We start from the raw sequence: 18,435 nt of genomic DNA, 5'->3' as shown, positions 1-18,435 counted from the left end.
GAAGAAAATGTTGAAATATACATTCGTTAAGAAACCAGAAGCATTTTTACTAGGCATTACAGGTAATGAGATAAATAAGAAAGAAAAGAAGTTATTTTTATATGCAGTGACAGCAGCAAGAATATTGATGGCCCAGAAATGGAAACAGGAAGAATTACCTACGATAGAAGAATGGAGAACTAAAATGATGGACTATGCAGAATTGGACAGAATGACAGGAAGGATCCGGAATCGACGAGATCAAAGATTTACAGAAGATTGGGAAAAGTTTATACAATATATGCAAAAACTGAGTGATAATCAAATTACATTTGTAAGTTTTAAGGAAGCTCTGTGAGGGGAAATGGTTAAAATGGCAGAAATGTGTAAAAAGTAATAAAGGGAAGGAATTTCAGACAAATTGAGGGAAGTCAAAAAAGAGAAGTAAGATGTAATTAAGATGTATGGAATGTATAAATTTGTTTTTGTATTTGAAAACCAATAAAAATATAATATATATATATATAAAAAAAGACACTCCTCCTTTCTGCTAGGGTTACTCACACAGGGTCAAGCAAAATCCCTGTGCTGGTCCCGGGAGGAAGGTTCCCGTTATCGTAGTCAAAGTTCAGTCCTGAGTCACTAGCCTGGAAATAGTTCACAAGGTGCGAGGCGAGGTCCGAAGCAGGAAGCCGGGCGGGGAACAGGAACACTGGAAGATCAGGTCTGGATGCTGACGACGTTGCTCCCACAACCTGGGACCGGGCTGACTGGCCTTTATCTTCTCTGAGGCCAGGGGCAGTCCCGGCCCCCAGGAGCCCCACCTCTCCTGGCCTTAAGGCGAGCACTCCTCCTGGGAGAAACCAGTTCCCTTCGCCTCTCTGCCCTAAGCCTCTGCAGTTCAGGAGAGCCTGAAGGGTTACTGGGCCCAGGGGGAGACTCACCTGTAGGCACTGAGTCCTCAACCACCTCTGGAGCCAGAATGGATTCACCTGGTGCCTGCTCCTGAGGATCCGGCACAGGTGCAGGCGCTTCAGAATCAAGGCCCTGCCCCAGTTCAGCCGGCCCTGGAGGCGGGGACTCCTGTGCAGGCTGGGATTCCTCCGGTTCACTCTCTGAATCGGATTCCCAGGCCATCACAATCCCACATGCAAATACATCTTCCATTTCAATTGCCCACGCTCCTGAAGAACAAGATAATGAGCTTGCATACCCAAGGCCTATTCCCAACTACACACCAGACACACAAAGTGGGGCTTCATTCATCAATATAGCCACCGTTATTGTAAGCTTTCAAACATTTCCTGGGCTAGGGAGAGCAAGGAAAAAAATAAAAGCGTTTGCTGTTAAATCTACAGCTGGCATAACTATGCTCGTAGCAGGTGCTTTATAAAGCAAATGTTGACAGAATAACTTTGTTACCTTAGAAACTCGTTGCTATGAGGAAGCAGCTACAAAATCGTCTTAGGTGGTCTTTATATTAGGACAGCTTGTTCTAACTCGACACTCCTACATCGCTCACAGCCACCTCTCCCCAAATATGTATGTACCATACGTAGAGAAAATGGTTAAAGAATATTGGTTCAGATGTTGTTTTATAAGCCCTAACAAGATTCCCAGCACTTCAGAAAAAGCTGCCCTGAGGTACATGCAAAACTCTAAGAAAAACTCTAAAAAAAAAACCCCACATTTACCTCATAAGGGGTGGGGATTTGTATATGCTCTCATATCAAAACATTTCAAATAACCAGACACACAATTCAATCATTTGTTCATATTCTTAGATTCCTGGATGTATAGTAACTCATAAGCATTTTATTTCTAGTTGGCATAGGAACTCGCAAATGAGTTATTTAACAAGTGTGGGAAATGGAAACTGTTCTTCAATAATACAGAATTTTGAACCTGAAAAGCTATAGCACCTTTCCTCACAGAGGCGCAATTTTGATCCATAGAAGAAACACCCTGCTGGAAAAAGCTTAATAAAGTTTACAATCTCAGACTTTGGAGAGAATTCATGGAGAATCTCTTCTGCACAAACCTCATTAGACGAAAGAAGGCTTTCCCCCAGATGTTGCCAGGAGGTTTTGCTCGTTGTCTTTTAATTAAGTAATTAATTGGTTCATTTTGTATGCCGACGTTCATCTGAGGATCACAGGGCAGTTTACAATATAAATAGAATTATTTATGTTGCTCTTACACAGGGCAATTGGAGAGCCACAGCTAGTCACCAGTGCTGTGGCTGGATGGAACAATGATTGGAACTCAGTATAAGGGGCTTCCTGTGTTTCAAATTGTCATGTCTACATAAAGCAAAATGTTTAAATGGCTGTATTTCCTTCTATCGCAGGGAACGCTACACAAGCTGATAAGGAAAGGCACCTCTTCCAAGGTTAGAGAAATCTAGGAGGAGATTCAGCAAGCAGCCAGGACATTATTCCACATTTCCTAGTTTTCCAGATGCTATGGAGTTTTCCCAACTGCTGGCTTGGTCATGACCACAGAATGGAAGATGGAAGAAGGATCCCCAAGGATGTGCTCTCTGGGGAGCTGGCTTCAGGCACCAGGCCCACTGAAAAACCAACTCTGGATTACAAAGATGTCTGAAAACGTGACATGAAGGCTGGTAACATCAACCCTGCTGTGTGGGAATTCCTTGCAGAGGACCGGAGCGACTTAGGAACAGTAAATCTTCTTCTGTTTCTCACCACCACAGGTCATTCATCATGTCAAAAATATTTCATTTTTTAAAAAACCTCTAAAGTATTATCATAATTCACCTCGTGAAAATATCCCATCAAATACGTCAATGTGTGTATTCATATGTCTTCTTGTAACTGTAAGACCATTTGATCTCTCTCTCTTTTAATTCAACATCTTTTAAGTAACAAAGTCTTTGCATGAAAGAAAGCAGTCACGTGGCTGGTTCTACCTTGACCTCATCAGCAGGCCCATTCTCAGCCGTCTTTCCTCTGTTTCTGCCCTGCTGCAAAGTATACACCGAGGGACCCAGTCTCAAAATCTTTCCACTGCCAAGACATTCATCACCCTTGTAGAAAACAGCAAACTGAAAAGACAAATGGCAACAATGTTTACAGCACACAGAGGGTTATGTGTAACTGCAAGGAATAGATAATTGAACACAGAACCAAAGTCACATGTAAGCTCTCCTGTTCTGAACATGGCAATGTGGAAAAAAAGGCAAGGGCATCAAAGTTATTGGTATGTGTGAAACTCAATATATAATAAAACTGCACAGATATATAGATATACAATATACAGTTTTAAAGACGCAATCTTCTAAATAAAGAAAAAGGCAAGTATTGCATTCTATGGCAAGTATGTTAAATGATTTTCCTTTGATATGCCACTCAAAAGGTGCCTATAAAAATTCTCTTCACTAGGAGACTAATATCTGAACTTAATCATTACTATCTAGCATACCCATCAATAGACCACAAGCACACAGCCCATAGCATCACTTAATCTGCACACCAGGACACATACACACATTTTTATGTTGTATTGTAGATCCCTTTTTGTTAAATTTGCAGGATCTGAAAGCCATCCTGCAGTTTTGGAGGCTGGTGACTCAAGACATCGCTAGGTCCAAATAAAACAAACTACTCAGCTGTGTATGAGAATTCGATGGCGAGACTCTTCTGAAAAGTTAAGTGTTCTTAAGTCTCACTATTTTGTGGACACAACCCTGCGCTTGGCTATTCGCATCACTCTCTCAAGATTTCAGTAGGACTTGCTTGAGTCACCACCTTGATGCGAGGCTGCAGTTTAGAAAGCGCTCTGAGCGTTTTCACGTCAGTTGTTGAAGCCATTATGCTGCTTTCCAAAATGCAACCCATTTCTTCTAGGATAGTCTGAGATGAAAATGGAACAGAAGGAAGTGGGCAACAGCTACAGTTCTCGTTTATTCATCTGTTTTAGAAAAGGTATTGCACCCTCTCAAAGCACTGTACTACTTCACATTAGACCACTGGCTCATCGTGGCCAAGCACTGTCTTTTACAGCTGGCAACTGCTTCCCAGGATCTCAAGCAGTTTTGCTCATTCCCAGTTTTGCTCTTGCAGAAGCCAAGAGTTCAACACAAGACCTTCTCCATACAATGCAGGTGTTTTTTCACTGAGCTACAGCTCATCCCTCCTCCTCGTTTACTTGGAAGTGAGCTTTGCTGAACTCAGTGGGTCCCACTTCCAAGCAGACGTCCACAGGATCTGGCACTGACTCACGGAAAATGAAAGAAGTAGAGCTTAGTGTTGCCTCTTTCACTATAATTAGCAGTCCATTATACACATTCTACAACTTTCTTTAAAAAAAAAAAATAGGGACGACTGAATTTATAGTACCCAATAAATGCTAATTAGTAAAATGAAACTGCAAGGGATCAGAAAGTTGTGCAACAAGGAAAGAAAATTCCATTAGAAACAGTATTTTCCTCCAGGCAGGAGATATTCTAATAGGTATATTGAAATACTCACTTAACAAGCCTACAGAGGAGTTTGCACATTAGGATGGAAAAGAAAATGTTTGCCTCCGAGTGAGAGATCCAGACTCACAGCTCAATCCTACTCAGGTTAATGAAAGAATATGTCCCGATATATGCAATGAGGCCTGCTCTCAGGTAACTGAATAAGACTGCTGCACTGAATATACGCTGCAACTTATTGACAGAAGAAGTCATTATGTATCAGAAAAAAATCCAAGGAGACTTATTGTGGAGCACAATTTATGAAAGATCAACTTTAAAAGTTCAAACTGTGATCAATTCAGAGCCAAGAAACAAAGAAATTCAAACATATTTTGACAAAGCTTTTTACCTGTCCAGGACTCTTGTATTCATACGGTGAGATGCTTAAGGCTGTAATCCTAAGCATATTTTCGCCCCACCCAGGAAGGAAGTCCCAGTTCACTGATAGGTTGTAAATTTAACACATAGGAAGAAACCAAAAGCATCTTCAGTACCTACCTGGCCTGGGGTAAGAGCCCTGATTGGCTTGACCATTGTCACCCATACAGTCCCATCCTGATTTAGAGTTAAGGTGCAAGGCTCTAAACACAAAATAAAATAAAATAGATGTTAAAGAACTAGCTTTCGCATTCCCATCAAATTTGGATGCTATCTCCTAATCCAAATAAATGTCAATGTGCAGTAATACTGGCTCTTTTCCTAGTAATACCAAACGCCTTCCCCACTGAAGTAAAATGAATGAATGAATGAATGAATGAATGAATGAATGAATGAAGTCTAGTCACCTAGTGCCATCTGGTGTTGGAAGCGGAAATGACACTCCATCATTTTGTCCCGAATCAGTTCTGCGGGAGGTTCCTCTGCGATCCAGTGTACCCTGTTTGTCCGCAAGAGATCTCTGTAAAGTGCAGGATGATCTGTAGAGGGTGCCTTGGAAGTGGGTACAACAATTTTAATTTAAAACTAGCTAACCACATGGCTGATCATTATGAATAAAACCAGCATTTGGGTAAGGAAAACAGTTACAAAGCCACTCTTTTATTATGAATTAGTAACTTCACAGCCACATTTGCAATACTGCGGTTTTCGATTACACATTTTACACATCACTTGGGAAGACAGGCGAGCTAATGCCAGTGCACTGGAAGAAGCAAAGATCAATAGTGTCAAAGCAATGATGATGATGCTTCAACATCAACTTCGTTGGACTGGTCCTGTTGTGCGGATGCCAGCTGATTGTCTTCCAAAGCGACTACTCTGTTCAGAACTTAAAAATGGAAAGCGTAATGCTGGTGGTCAATAAAAGAGGTATAAAGACTGTCTCAAGGCAAATCTTTAAAAATGTAGTATAAACACTGACAACTGGGAAACACTGGCCTGCGAGCGCTCCAATTGGAGAACAGCCTTTACCAAAGGTGTCATGGGCTTTGAAGACACTCGAACTCAGGACGCAAGGGAGAAACGTGCTAAGAGGAAGGCACGCTTGGTAAATTTTCACCCACCCGAAAACAAAAGTCCTCACTGTGGAAGGACGTGTGGATCCAGAATTGGCCTCCACAGTCACTTAGTGACTCACTGTTAAAAATGTGTTCATGGAAGACAATCTTACTCGGCTATGAGTGATCGCCAAAGACTGTGTTGGATCTTTGGATCTCAATTTTTTAAAAAGTCTGATGTTTAATGATGTCACTGCTTCAAATATTTATTTCAGGAAGAGAGAAACTACATCCGTGAAAACATGAAAATTTCTGCAAGATTCAGGGTTTCCTATGGGACACAGAATACCTTGGGATCACAAGGACAGTGGTTTATCTTGTTTGTAGATTTCAGTACTTACATTTTCTACAAAAGGGATGGCAACAAACATAAAAACTGGCTTGCTTGCTTTTAAGCATGATTTCTGAATCTCAAGCAAGGATGCCTAGCCTGCAGTCCTCCAGATGTTGCTGCACTACAGTTCCCATCACCCCAGACGACTGGTCTTGCTAGCTAGCATTGATGGGAGTTGTAGTCCAAAAACAGCTGGAGACCCAAGTTTGGAAAACTCTGATCTAGAGGGTCACAGCTTAGCAACCTCTTGTCTAAGAATGGCTAAAAAATGGCCAAAATACAGGGTGTGAAATGATTATTTGAAATGGGTGGGTGTTATGGGCACCTATCACAGTTTAGTGCAACATCTGTAAATAGCAGGTAAAGGTAAAACTAAAGGATCTCTAGACAGTTAAGTCCAGTCCACGGCAACTATGGGGTGCAGTGTTCAACCCGCTTCAGAGCAAGGGAGCCGACGTCTGGCCACAGACAGCTTTCCAGGTCATGTGGCCAGCAGGACTAAAATAGCTAAAACAGTTTTGCAGTTTTCCTCGCCTTACCAGCCCCTCATTTTGCAAGATGACAAGCAGGTTTACTGGGTGTCTCCTTTTACAGTGGTACCTTGGTTTAGGAACTTAATCCGTTCCAGAAGTCCGTTCTTAAACCAAAGCGTTCTTAAAACAAGGCGTGCTTTCCCATAGCAGCGGGGGACTCAATTTACAAATGGAACACACTCAACAGGAAGTGGGACATGTTCTGCTTCCAAGGCAAAGTTCACAAACCAAAACACCTACTTCTGGGTTTGCAGCATTCTTAATCCAAGTTGTTCATAAACTAAGCTGTTCTTAAACCAAGGTACATGTTTAGGTGTGTGTGTAGGCAAAGCTTAGCTATGCAAACTAAACTATGATTTTACTATGGAATTTGGGATTTTAAACAGGTTTTAGGCAATATACCATGATAAACACTCCCTACACTGCACAGGACAAACATTATTAATCAAAGATATAGTAATATATTTGGTAAGACTAACTTATATTAGTTCTAAGGCAAAACTCAACAATTTCTTTCAGTGCATGCCATTAGATTCTTGATGCCAATATCCTTTTCAATCTTTGTTAATCAAAGAATCTTGTTAATCTTGTTAATCAAAAGCCAGTTTGAACAGGATGTAATAAAATTTGACACCAGCTAACTTAACGGCTTTTCTTTCTCTTTTCAATGGAAAAGCCAAGAATCTTAGGCCAATAATAACCACATTCTTTTTGGCAGGAATTACAAACGGTACACAGAATTAGAAAACTTACCACAAAGATATCCCTAGAGGCAATATTTTTATCTACAACAAACCAAGCATCTTTGAGGCCTCCTAGCCTGGCTCTCTGGCCATATGTATACAAGAAACAACCTAAAAATAAAAAAATAAAATAAAATATATATTTCACATCGTTAACACTGCTTAAGCCTTTTGTTCCTCCAGAAATCGCAACCTACCATTTCAACAGAGAACAGAATCCTACGGATTAAAAACATAGTTTCTGAATGAGTAACTCATGAAAACTTAGGGAACACTCATCAACAGTTGCATTTTCATTTTTAAAAATGTCCAAAAGAGTAAGCCTGAGTCTATAAAGTCAAAAACCTTTTCTAAAAATGCGATTCAACAATGCAGAATATGCTGACAATCATCTGCCACACCCGCCTCAAATGCCAAAAAATGCTCTTCATTAGCTATGCACTTCATTAGCTAGGATCAGGCACAAGTTCCTTTCTAGGCCTTTGGAACAGTATTTATCAAGAAAAGTAGCAGATAACAAATTGGCAAATAAGCAGGCATTAGAGGAGATACGAGCATATTTTGTGAAACTGTTGTAATTGAGGGTATTGCTCTACTTCACCAAGGAAACAAAAAAATGTTCTCAGTTATTATGAAAGAAAGTTCAACAACCTAAAACTTACAAAGACAAGAATTCTACCAACATTTTGTCTTACAATTTAAAATCTTACTGTGTTTGATCATGCCACTGGCCCATAGGGATTGCAAATTTAAGCCACCCATTTGTAGATGTATTTACAGCAACGGTTATTCGTACTATTTGCCTTCAAAACTGCACTGAGGGGCTAACTTAAATCACAAGGTAGACCAGTGTTTCCCAACCTTGTGCCTCCAGCTGTTTTTGGCCTACAATTCCCATCATCCCTTGCCACTGGTCTTGCTAGTCAGGGATGATGGGAGTTGTAGTTCAAAAACAGCTGGAGGCACAAGGTTGGGAAACACTGAGGTAGACAACAGAACAGGGGTTCCCAACCCTTTTGAACCAATGGGCACATTCAAACTGGGGTTATATAGTATATTTCTACTGCCTGAAGCACTATTATTTCAGTAATTCTCACAGCAGCCCTGTAAGATGAGAGAGTGTCTGAAAGTTACAGATTGGAAAGTCAACCATCGTGGCATGAAAAAGGCCACCTAATGAGTGGAAGGTAGAGGTAAGGATCTGCAAGTGAGAATTATGGCTCATAACTCACATTCATTTCTATTTTATTACACCAGCATTTCTCAGTGAACATATTTTGGATTGCATTCAATCATATAAATAAACCAATAGCCAATAAAAGTCCACATTTACATGTTACATGCACAAATTTGAAATGTGTAATTTTTAGATAGATACCAAAATGAGAATATAAATATGCAACAGTTTTGCCATCGAATGGGTAGGCCTCTTCCTCCTTACAAATCTTTTGAACCTATATATTCCATCTTGCAAGGTAAATGGCGTTTCCGTGCACTGCTCTGGTTCGCCAGAAGCGGCTTAGTCATGCTGGCCACATGACCTGGAAGCTGTCTGCGGACAAACGTTGGCTCCCTCGGCCAGTAAAGCGAGATGACCGCCGCAACCCCAGAGTCATTCGCGACTGGACTTAACGGTCAGGGGTCCCTTTACCTTTACCTAACTATGAAGAAGAGAAGCACCGTGAAGGACTGGAACCACCTCTATATCTCTGTATTAAGGGAATGAAGGGTGTGCAAGACCCCAGACCAGTCGCCTCCAGAGAAATGAACATTCCAGTCTCACAACCCCATTCCCAAACCTTAGGCTTAACTTTGGGGAGTCAAAACCCACAGCTTCCTTTGGATTTAATGAGAAACGCACAGCAAAACTACCCTGTCGAAAAGCCTCCGCAAAGTCTCACGCTGCTGAAGGCCAAGCCCAGCAATTATTACAATTCCTTTCTTTGTGAAAATGATTGTTCTCCCTTTACACGTCTGGTCTAATTTCAAGCATTAACAGATTCCTTCCTTAAGCATGTTTATGTTTATACTGCTTTACCATTTACTTTAAAGAGATTAAAGGATCAAAATTTTGTCAGCCTAAAAAAAGGCTCATTTCCCTACAATTTATCAGCTAATAAAACAGAAACAGAACGCAGCAGTAGAATAGCTAACTACCAAATCTGAAGCTTTTACAACCAGATGCTTTTGACACAAATTGCATTCTACAAGCACCGGGGCTCAACATTTAATCTACTGTTAGCCGGGCCAACTCAGGAAAGACAGAACTCAGAAAAGTCCTTTCTGATGCCTCTGCATCCTTCCTGTTCATGAGATATGGGGTCAGAGAGCCAGAAAACAGAGGTATAAAACTTGCTTTTCATATATAACCGTGCTGTGAAATGCAAATAAATTACAAAAGAGCAGTCCATTTTTTCCATACACAAGGGACATTTAACGTTAACAGAGTAACAAAATATCAGCTGACCTTTGTGTGTTCCAATGACCTTGTTGTCTTCAATGGAAACAAAGTTGCCTGGACGGGGCTCCAAATACTGCAAAGGAAAACAACTGTGTGTAAAAACCCACTCCCAGGCCATAATCTGAAAATTAAACCAGCATCCTTCATTTTTTAAAGACACCTGATACAAGTTATTTATAAACGTGGTGAATCCGTAATTACTTACCTCCAGAAGGAACTTTTCAAAATTCCTTTCACCGATAAAACAGATTCCCATGCTCTAAAATAAAACAAGGGAACAGAAGCTCTGACCATCGTGACCAAACAACAAATAAATAAGCATGGATATTTTAAAAGTCTTAACAGCACAGAAGATATACCTAGAAACATGCAGAGCAAAGAGCAAAATTCAATTTCCATCAAAGACAACATCCTTCCCTGAAGTACATAAATAAAAATCTAATATTAATTTATTAAAACATTTATATCTGGTATCTTCTACAAAAGATCTCAGTAACTAACAATTGGTTTTAAAAAGGCAGGAAAGTGAAGTTGTCTAGTTCAGATGAAAAAGAGCAGTTAAGCAGAAGTCTCTCCACTATACCTGCTCTGGAAGCTAATTCCTGAACATTATCATCTCATCTGTTAATTACTGAAATTCCCACACACCTCTTTATTGCTAATTATATCCAGGAAACCATCACACAAAACCATGGCAACCCTTACCACATGAATGGGTTGATCCCAAAACACCTTTCCTACTCCACAAACTAGGGTCTTAATTCACGAGAGGAAAACCATATTCGTCCTGATCAACTCTTCCAAGAAACACATAATCACAGAAAGAAACACTCTTTGACCACCCTATGGCAAGAATACTATAATATATTCATGGTCATCCCATGCCTGATTCTACCATGCAACACCTTCTGGTGACATGTCATGCAGATTCAACTTCTACTGGACCAGGAATGTGAAATGTGGTAAAAGCTAAAGCACTCTTTGGCAAACCCTTTCGATTCGTCTTCTTCGGAACTACTGCCACAAATTGGTATATTAAAATGGAGACACAGAGCAGTGATCATATCAATGTTTCGGGAGGTTTTTTTAAACATTGTACTTCAGTGTGTGGATTACAAGAGCTGTAAATATACACTTCACTAACCACTCATGCTTTAAACACATTACAAAAGCTAGTTTTTTCAATGAGCAATAAAAGGTAAAGGTAAAGGTACCCCTGCCCGTACGGGCCAGTCTTGCCAGACTCTAGGGTTGTGCGCCCATCTCACTCAAGAGGCCAGGGGCCAGCGCTGTCCGGAGACACTTCCGGGTCACGTGGCCAGCGTGACATCGCTGCTCTGGCGAGCCAGAGCCACACACGGAAACGCCGTTTACCTTCCCGCTAGTAAGCGGTCCCTATTTATCTACTTGCACCCGGAGGTGCTTTCGAACTGCTAGGTTGGCAGGCGCTGGAACCAAGCAACGGGAGCGCACCCCGCCGCGGGGATTCGAACCGCCGACCTTTTGATCCGCAAGCCCTAGGCGTTGAGGCTTTTACCCACAGCGCCACCCGCGTCCCTTCAGTGAGCAATACCAATGGTTCAAACAAAAAACGTCACAAGTTGGGACCATGAAATGTTTTCCAGAAGTAATGAAGAGCCCAATTCAGCTGCACATGGAAAACAGAACTGGTGATCATGCCCGCAATGCAATGGCTGGTATCGGCCCCACTCACATGGCACAGACTTTTCCAATGCACATTTCAGTACCAACGCATGAATGCCCAGGAACAGGGCCATAACACAGAAGGCGGACCCAGCAAAGCCAGGCGACTTCCACCTTCACCACAAGTGGCTTCTTTGTCCAGGGAACAACCATACTGAACTGCTACAATCATCTCTATTTCAATCATAGTGTGCAAAACAAGCTCTTATCAGGAGAACAATGGGGTGACAAAAACAATTTGAGGATGACAGAATTCTACTGCTGCACTCATTTTTTGATGGTGGCACAAGGCCCATTCAGTCAACGTTGCCCCTCTAAGCACTTTGATGATAAGACAGTAAGAGTTACCATGCCTCTTTTCTCTGCAGTACATGGTGAAGGTGATGTTCCGCAGCTATCTTCTTTACAAAGTCTTTTGTTAACTCTCCTAAAGGAAAAATGGTCCTCCGCAAGGCTTCTTGTGAGATCTGACTGAGAAAGAATGTCTGATCTTTAAAATGATCAGCTCCCTGAAGAAGTTTTACAGCTGTGAAAAGGAAGATATAAAATAAAATTACATTGACTATACACAGCCCATTTCACTTGCATGTTTCCTTCGCTGTATTTCTGACTATTACTTAAAGAGAATATTATAAAAGATTTCAAGTTTAATAGGAAAACTATCCCAATTTTCTCATTACAAAAAAATGTGATGCATATTTTAAGGAAATGCTAAGAAAACACTCTTTGCACAAAGCAGCAATTGTTTGCAGACAAAATAAGTGCTGATGTACACACTTCATCTGCCAACTATTATGCCCTCTCACTCACTTCACTTGAACAGATACTATATACATGGAGCTCCTCAGTGCAAGCCTATGGAAATATGTGCAGTTTGCTTCATGGTTAATAAAGGAAGCTCCACGTGCACAAACTATTCCATAACCAACCAAAGAGAAACTCCAGCTAGAGCTGCAATAAACATGTCATTTGATTTTAGCCCAACCCAGCAAGAAGCTATTCCTGTGAATTATTCCAGATGCTATGGAACATAAATTGCGGGTGAACAAATATAGAAAACTTTGCATCAGAATGCACTGCACATTGTCCTTCAGAATAGGATGCTTTCTGTGTGTGCTATGCAATCAAGTAAAGTCTGATTCATTTATTTCACCCATGGGCCATTACAAAGTAGCTGAAACAATAAGGTACACCTGGGCAATCAACAGCCCTAAAATATACACAAGGCAACCCAAAACAGTAAATAACCAAACTTTTGTTCAGACAATACTCAAAGGCAAGCATCCTGATTATGGGGTCTACAATGAGCAGCACTATACACTCTGGGCGGCTTCCAACAAAGATGAAAAATAAACTAAACTAAAATGTCACATATTAAAAACTTCCCTGAACAGGGCTGCCTTCAGATGTCTTCTGAATGTCAGGTAGTTGTTTATCGCTTTGACATCTGATGGGAGGGCGTTCCACAGGGCGGGCGCCACTACCGAGAAGGCCCTCTGCCTGGTTCCCTGTAACTTGGCCTCTCGCAGTGAGGGAACCGACAGAAGGCCCTCGGAACTGGACCTCAGTGTCCGGGCAGAACGATGGGGGAGGAGACACTCCTTCAGATATACTGGACCGAGGCCGTTTAGGGCTTTAAAGGTCAGCACCAACACTTTGAATTGTGCTCGGAAACGTACTGGGAGCCAATGTAGGTCTTTCAAGACCGGTGTTATATGGTCTCGGCGGCCGTCACCAGTCTAGCTGCCGCATTCTGGATTAGTTGTAGTTTCCGGGTCACCTTCAAAGGTAGCCCCACGTAGAGCGCATTGCAGTAGTCCAAGCAGGAGATAACCAGAGCATGCACCACTCTGGCGAGACAGTCCGCAGGCAGATAGGGTCTCAGCCTACGTACCAGATGGAGCTGGTAAACAGCTGCCCTGGACAAAGAATTGACCTGCACCTTCGTGGACAGCTGTGAGTCCAAAATGACTCCCAGGCTGCGCACCTGGTCCTTCAGGGGCACGGTTACCCCATTCAGGACCAGGGAATCCTCCACACCTGCCCGCCTCCTGTCCCCCAAAAACAGTACTTCTGTCTTGTCAGGATTCAACCTCAATCTGTTAGCCGCCATCCATCCTCCAAAATACATGTTGTGGGCAAAAATATGTAGGTTACATATGCCCCACTCATCCCAATTCTCAGCATAATAAATTATATTAAATATAAGATCTGGGTTTCAGCAGTAGGCCACTTACCATTTCTTACTTCAAATCTATTCCTGAAAAGTCCTTCTGGCCTGCGTATGTATTTTTGCTGAAATACTTCATTGTCTTCCAAAGAAGTTCTTGCATAATGTCCAGTGGCAATTGCATCTGCTCCTGGCACGTTTAAAAAACATGTGCACGTTATGGGAGATTCTTCAGAGAGAAGCTTAGAAAATGCTGTGATGTTAACAAAAGATCCAACATATTACGTAACAATGCTAGTTTCTATGGTACACCTAAATCCTGAAAAAACAAGAGGCCAGTCTTAAAATCTGTATCACTTTCTCAAGGGCTTGCTCCTGATTTTGGTTGCAGTTTCTTTATTGGCATTTAGGAATGAAACACAAGAAGCTGGCTCATACAGAGTCAGACCACTGGTATGAATGCTTAAGTTGAAGTTTAGCTGAAGTTAGACAAGTCACTGCTTGCCTGGATGGGACCTCCTGGGAACGATATTTATGCCACCTCAGGTAGAATGTATATAGGATACAGGATGTCAGGAAATAAGGAAGTTAAATATTTTTATGGCTTTCCATGGTTTCAAACCATGGAAACCTTTTTCAGCCCTACCTGAAGATGCCAGGGATGGAACCAGATAACTTCTGCAAGCAAAGGATGTGCTCTACTAAGCTACAGTCATTTGGTTAAGTTGTAGATAATACACACCTGCAAGCAACTTACCAAGGTTATTCACAGCATAATCCAGGAAATAATTGAATTTGATGTACTTATTGCATATAATATCAGGATTAGGGGTCCTTCCCAATTCATATTCATTTAAGAGGTAGCTGTAAAGAAAACTAGAATGATTATGAACATTTGGAAACTCAGAGCCATGTTTGCCAAGGTTTAACCTAAATCTAACCACATGGGCTTACCGGGAATCTTACACATTTTATGTAAAAACAAGTATCTCATTCGTATTTTCATCCCAGCAAAAGGACTAGAACTGAACAAGCTTTCCTCTGTCTGGATTTCACTGAAGTTGTTCTTATGCTCAGAAACTCTGAGGTTAACATGGCAGTTCTTGTATTTAGCACTTATTGTGAAGTTCAGCGTTTATTATATTCAATCATGATTAAAATCTTAAAATCTGCAGGCATGCTTTCAACAACTTGCAAATACAAACTGTATATTTGTAAACCATGGCTGTACAATTCAAAGATGTTCACATATGCAATATAATTAGCTATGAAGTCTATAGTTATGAATATGCATGTTGATCAGCAGGGATTTATGCACTATTCCATCAAGCAGTGCCATAAGAGGATATTCACTTGCTCTTGCAAAGGTTTCTCTCACTTCTTCTTTGCATTGTAGAACAGGAATCAGCCTCCAAAGGTAATTCTGCTGAACCCGGTTGAACTTTATGGTTTGAAAATGGACATCTTCATCTTGTGCCTTCATGTATTTTAAACATCTGAGTCCTGCTTTTTGAGCTCATGAGGTGCTCAAAGTGCCTTATGAGCCCATCATTGCAGACAACAATAGCATGGTCTCGACCATTAGCTGTAAATAAATCATGACTACAAACTGAGAGGTTGAATCCTCAGTAGAGGTTGAGCCAAGCTCTTTATCTGGAGAAGAAGCATATGGCACTTGCTCAGATTTGGCACACTCCACTCCTCCCATCAAAACAAAAATGAACCCACAAAATCATAAAACAAATTTCTATAAAAGAAAAATGACCATTCGCAGCACTCTATACTGCCCTACAGCATATATCTCCAGATATGTCAAGCAAACAACCTATCAGCTACAAGGAAATGAAACCTTGTTTTTTGTACACACACACACACACACACACACACACACACCCTTTCTCATCCCAGACACAGTGATCCATCAGAGCCTTTAGTACATGAAAAATTCATTCACAGTCTCCCCTAAGGAAATTTTACAAGGATGCAAGGCCATGACATCCATCATGCATTCATTCTCTATTCGTTATATCTCCAAGATGCCCTAAAAGAAATGGAAAATACCTCAGGAGCATTTGCAGGAGAAGACAGTCCTATTAGATTAAAATGGGCTGTAACAATAAAAATGTCAAAGGTGTAGAAATGCGAAGATTTGGGGGAGATGGGTGGGGGGAGAATGATTTTGCCCCAAGTCAAACATAAAAATTGGAAATTCTGAGAGGAACCACTGCACCTGGCCCAGCCAGGGGCAAGTGGAGGAGAGGGGCAGCAACGCTCTCTGGGTCAGAGCTGGGCTACATGCAGCCCTGTGGAGAAGGGGCCTTTGTGGGGGGCCTGGTTGCACCCCATCCCAAAAATGTGCCCCCACTACTCCACTGTGCCTGAATATCATACGAGGGCCCTCTTACATGGAAGCTCTTTCCCTGTCTATAGATTTGCAAAGAATAATTGATATTTTTAATTATCACTCTGCACATGTATAACGGCATGTTTTCCTAAATAGGCGCTCTACAAGTCCTATTTTGATGAAAACAGCAAGATTAAAGTTGCAACCCCACCAATATCCACTGCAGGTGGAGGAAAATGCAGTCAGTCATTCAGAGTGTGTGCATATGCAGAAAGGTTTGCATTACAGCACAGACCTAAGCTGACTTTGGGGTTACCAGCCTCCCTTACTTCATTACTGCATAGAGCCATGCGAAGCTTTATCTTGGCAAATCTTTAATGAAAGCTCTCTTACCTAAAGACTTCATTCCAATATTCTTTTACATAGAAAACCTGGTGAAATGGAATGTCTAGTATCTGACAAACTCTGTAAGCATCTTCACAGTCTTTGTCAGCAGAACAGATTCCTTGTTCATCCACAATGTCCCAGTTCTTCATAAACACTCCAGTCACTTGGTACCCTAGAGAGGACAAGAAAGAAGAAAATATTTTGCATGAAGAATCACTCAAGACTAACCTTGCAAATTAAGCAAGCTGTCGAAAATAGCTGTCTTTCTCAGTAAGCCTTTTTTTTTTTTTTGCGAAGCCTCACGCTGTAACAGAAGACTGCTTCAAAAAAAAAACAACCCCCAAGATATACTCAGATTAGGAAGAGATGTTATTTTGGCTTCATAGTAGAGCTTCATAGTGAAGCATTTCAGAGCTTGGAATCGCCAAGGAAGGTGGAACTGGACGAATGAAGGTCACAGGCAGTTCTCAAACTGCTGCGCTCCAGGTATCTTGGACTACAACTCCTACTAACCCTAACCAATAGTTAAGGATGGTGGGAATTGTAGTCAAAAGGCTTTACTGTATTAGCAGGATTTTTTTCAGCTGGAATTTTTTAGGTGGGCACCATTGCCATTCTAAGAGAACAAGGGAGGCGTTCATGGGGAATTCCAGCACCTCTTTTCCCATAAAAATAGCACTGTTTATTAGTATAATGTCCGTGGAAAGATGAGGGTGACACAAGGCTTTTACAGTAGATACAAGAGCCCCTTTTCACGCAAGGAGGAGACATACTACTAATGCATTTATCGATCTTGCACAGAGCCACACAGGCAGACTTGAGAAGGAAGAAACTTTGTGGTGTTATAATTCTAAGGTCTCAAATACAGAATATCCATAAACGCTCACATATCTAAATATATAAACCATGTGTCTGAAATAGTACGGGAGAGCAATCCTGAAGCCATTTTGACTCTCCCAATGACCTCAAATATTCCTCTGCAGTAAGGGAAGCAAATGGGGAAAGCCTTCCCACTGTCTTTTCGCTTACAAAATCCTCTCTTAAGGGCGTCTTTGCGTATGAATAGGGCGAACCTGTATAAATAAATAAATAAAACAAGATAAATCCCGCCCAGGAAACCGGCTCCCTGAGGAGAATAATGGAGGGGGAGGGAGGGAGAGACTCGTGTTGACCAGACACGTGTGAAGGCTGCGGGAAGAAGGCCTGCCGCCACATTTAAGACACGGGAGTAAACCCTCGGAGCTTACTCACGAGCAAAACACCTACAAACCCCCCCGGCTGAGAAGCGGATAGGCGACGGAGCGGCGGCGGCGGCCGTGAGGCGACGACGACGACGGCGTCAGGGGAAGGAGGATGGCTCTGTTCCCGCGGCTCGTGAGGAAAAAAGCGGAGCTCGCGTGAGGGGAAGGCCGAGGCGCTGGGCCCCGTCTGCAACCCGCCGCCCAGGTGGCTGCTGCCTCACCTCTCCGCCGCAGCAGCAGGGCCGCCACGGCGCTGTCCACGCCGCCCGACAAAGCGCAGGCCACATGCCGCCGAGCGGCGCCCAACATCTTTCCCCTCACGGACCCGGCTCGGCTCCCTTCCGCGGGGCGGAGCCCAGCTCGCCGAGGGCGGGGAAGCGGCGCTAGGCCGCGCGAGACCAACCACCGCAGGCCGCGGCGGGGCGGTTGTGTTGTCGGTGTTTTGTTTTTATTTTTCCCCACCACCAGAGAGGTCTTTCTGACGACGAGTCGCAGAACTGGCCGAGTTGGAGGCGGGGTTGGGAACCTGTCGCCCAACACGGGACTCGAACCCGCGACGC

At 42.3% G+C, this 18,435-nt stretch overlaps 1 protein-coding gene across 4 annotated transcripts; it reads right to left on the bottom strand.

Annotated features, from left to right (window-relative positions):
* Window positions 1–1,774: 1,774 nt before the first annotated feature.
* Window positions 1,775–18,435, bottom strand: TRMU (tRNA mitochondrial 2-thiouridylase). Of its 4 annotated transcripts, none has more exons than XM_028746656.2 (11): window positions 18,097–18,426; window positions 16,641–16,806; window positions 14,661–14,767; window positions 13,971–14,093; window positions 12,087–12,259; window positions 10,235–10,288; window positions 10,036–10,102; window positions 7,579–7,679; window positions 5,248–5,392; window positions 4,961–5,043; window positions 1,775–3,046 (listed from the first exon to the last, which is right to left on the bottom strand). In XM_028746656.2, the coding sequence occupies exons 1-11, from the start codon at window positions 18,182–18,184 to the stop codon at window positions 2,894–2,896; spliced, it is 1,260 nt and encodes a 419-aa protein (XP_028602489.2). In that variant the 5' UTR covers window positions 18,185–18,426; the 3' UTR covers window positions 1,775–2,893. The 4 variants fall into 4 exon arrangements, with proteins under 4 accessions (XP_028602489.2, XP_077791933.1, XP_028602490.2 ...); XM_077935807.1 differs by lacking the exon at window positions 18,097–18,426 and adding an exon at window positions 17,886–17,948; XM_028746657.2 differs by lacking the exon at window positions 4,961–5,043 and having other exon boundaries at window positions 18,097–18,435.

This window comes from Podarcis muralis, chromosome 10 (assembly GCF_964188315.1).
Source record: "Podarcis muralis chromosome 10, rPodMur119.hap1.1, whole genome shotgun sequence".
NCBI lineage: Eukaryota > Metazoa > Chordata > Lepidosauria > Squamata > Lacertidae > Podarcis > Podarcis muralis.
The sequence above is the reverse complement of the archived record's forward strand: the minus strand, read 5'-3'. Positions and strand labels throughout refer to the sequence as shown.

What these genes read in the sequence shown, in the direction of transcription:
- TRMU (XM_028746656.2), bottom strand. Translation starts at nt 18,184, where the DNA reads ATGTTGGGCGCCGCTCGGCGGCATGTGGCCTGCGCTTTGTCGGGCGGC. An exon ending in TTGAAAAGTTCCTTCTGGAG is followed by an intron (nt 10,103 to 10,234) that starts GTAAGTAATTAC and finishes TTTCCTTTGCAG; the next exon opens with TATTTGGAGCCCCGTCCAGG. An exon ending in GGTCATTGGAACACACAAAG is followed by an intron (nt 7,680 to 10,035) that starts GTCAGCTGATAT and finishes TTTTATTTTTAG; the next exon opens with GTTGTTTCTTGTATACATAT.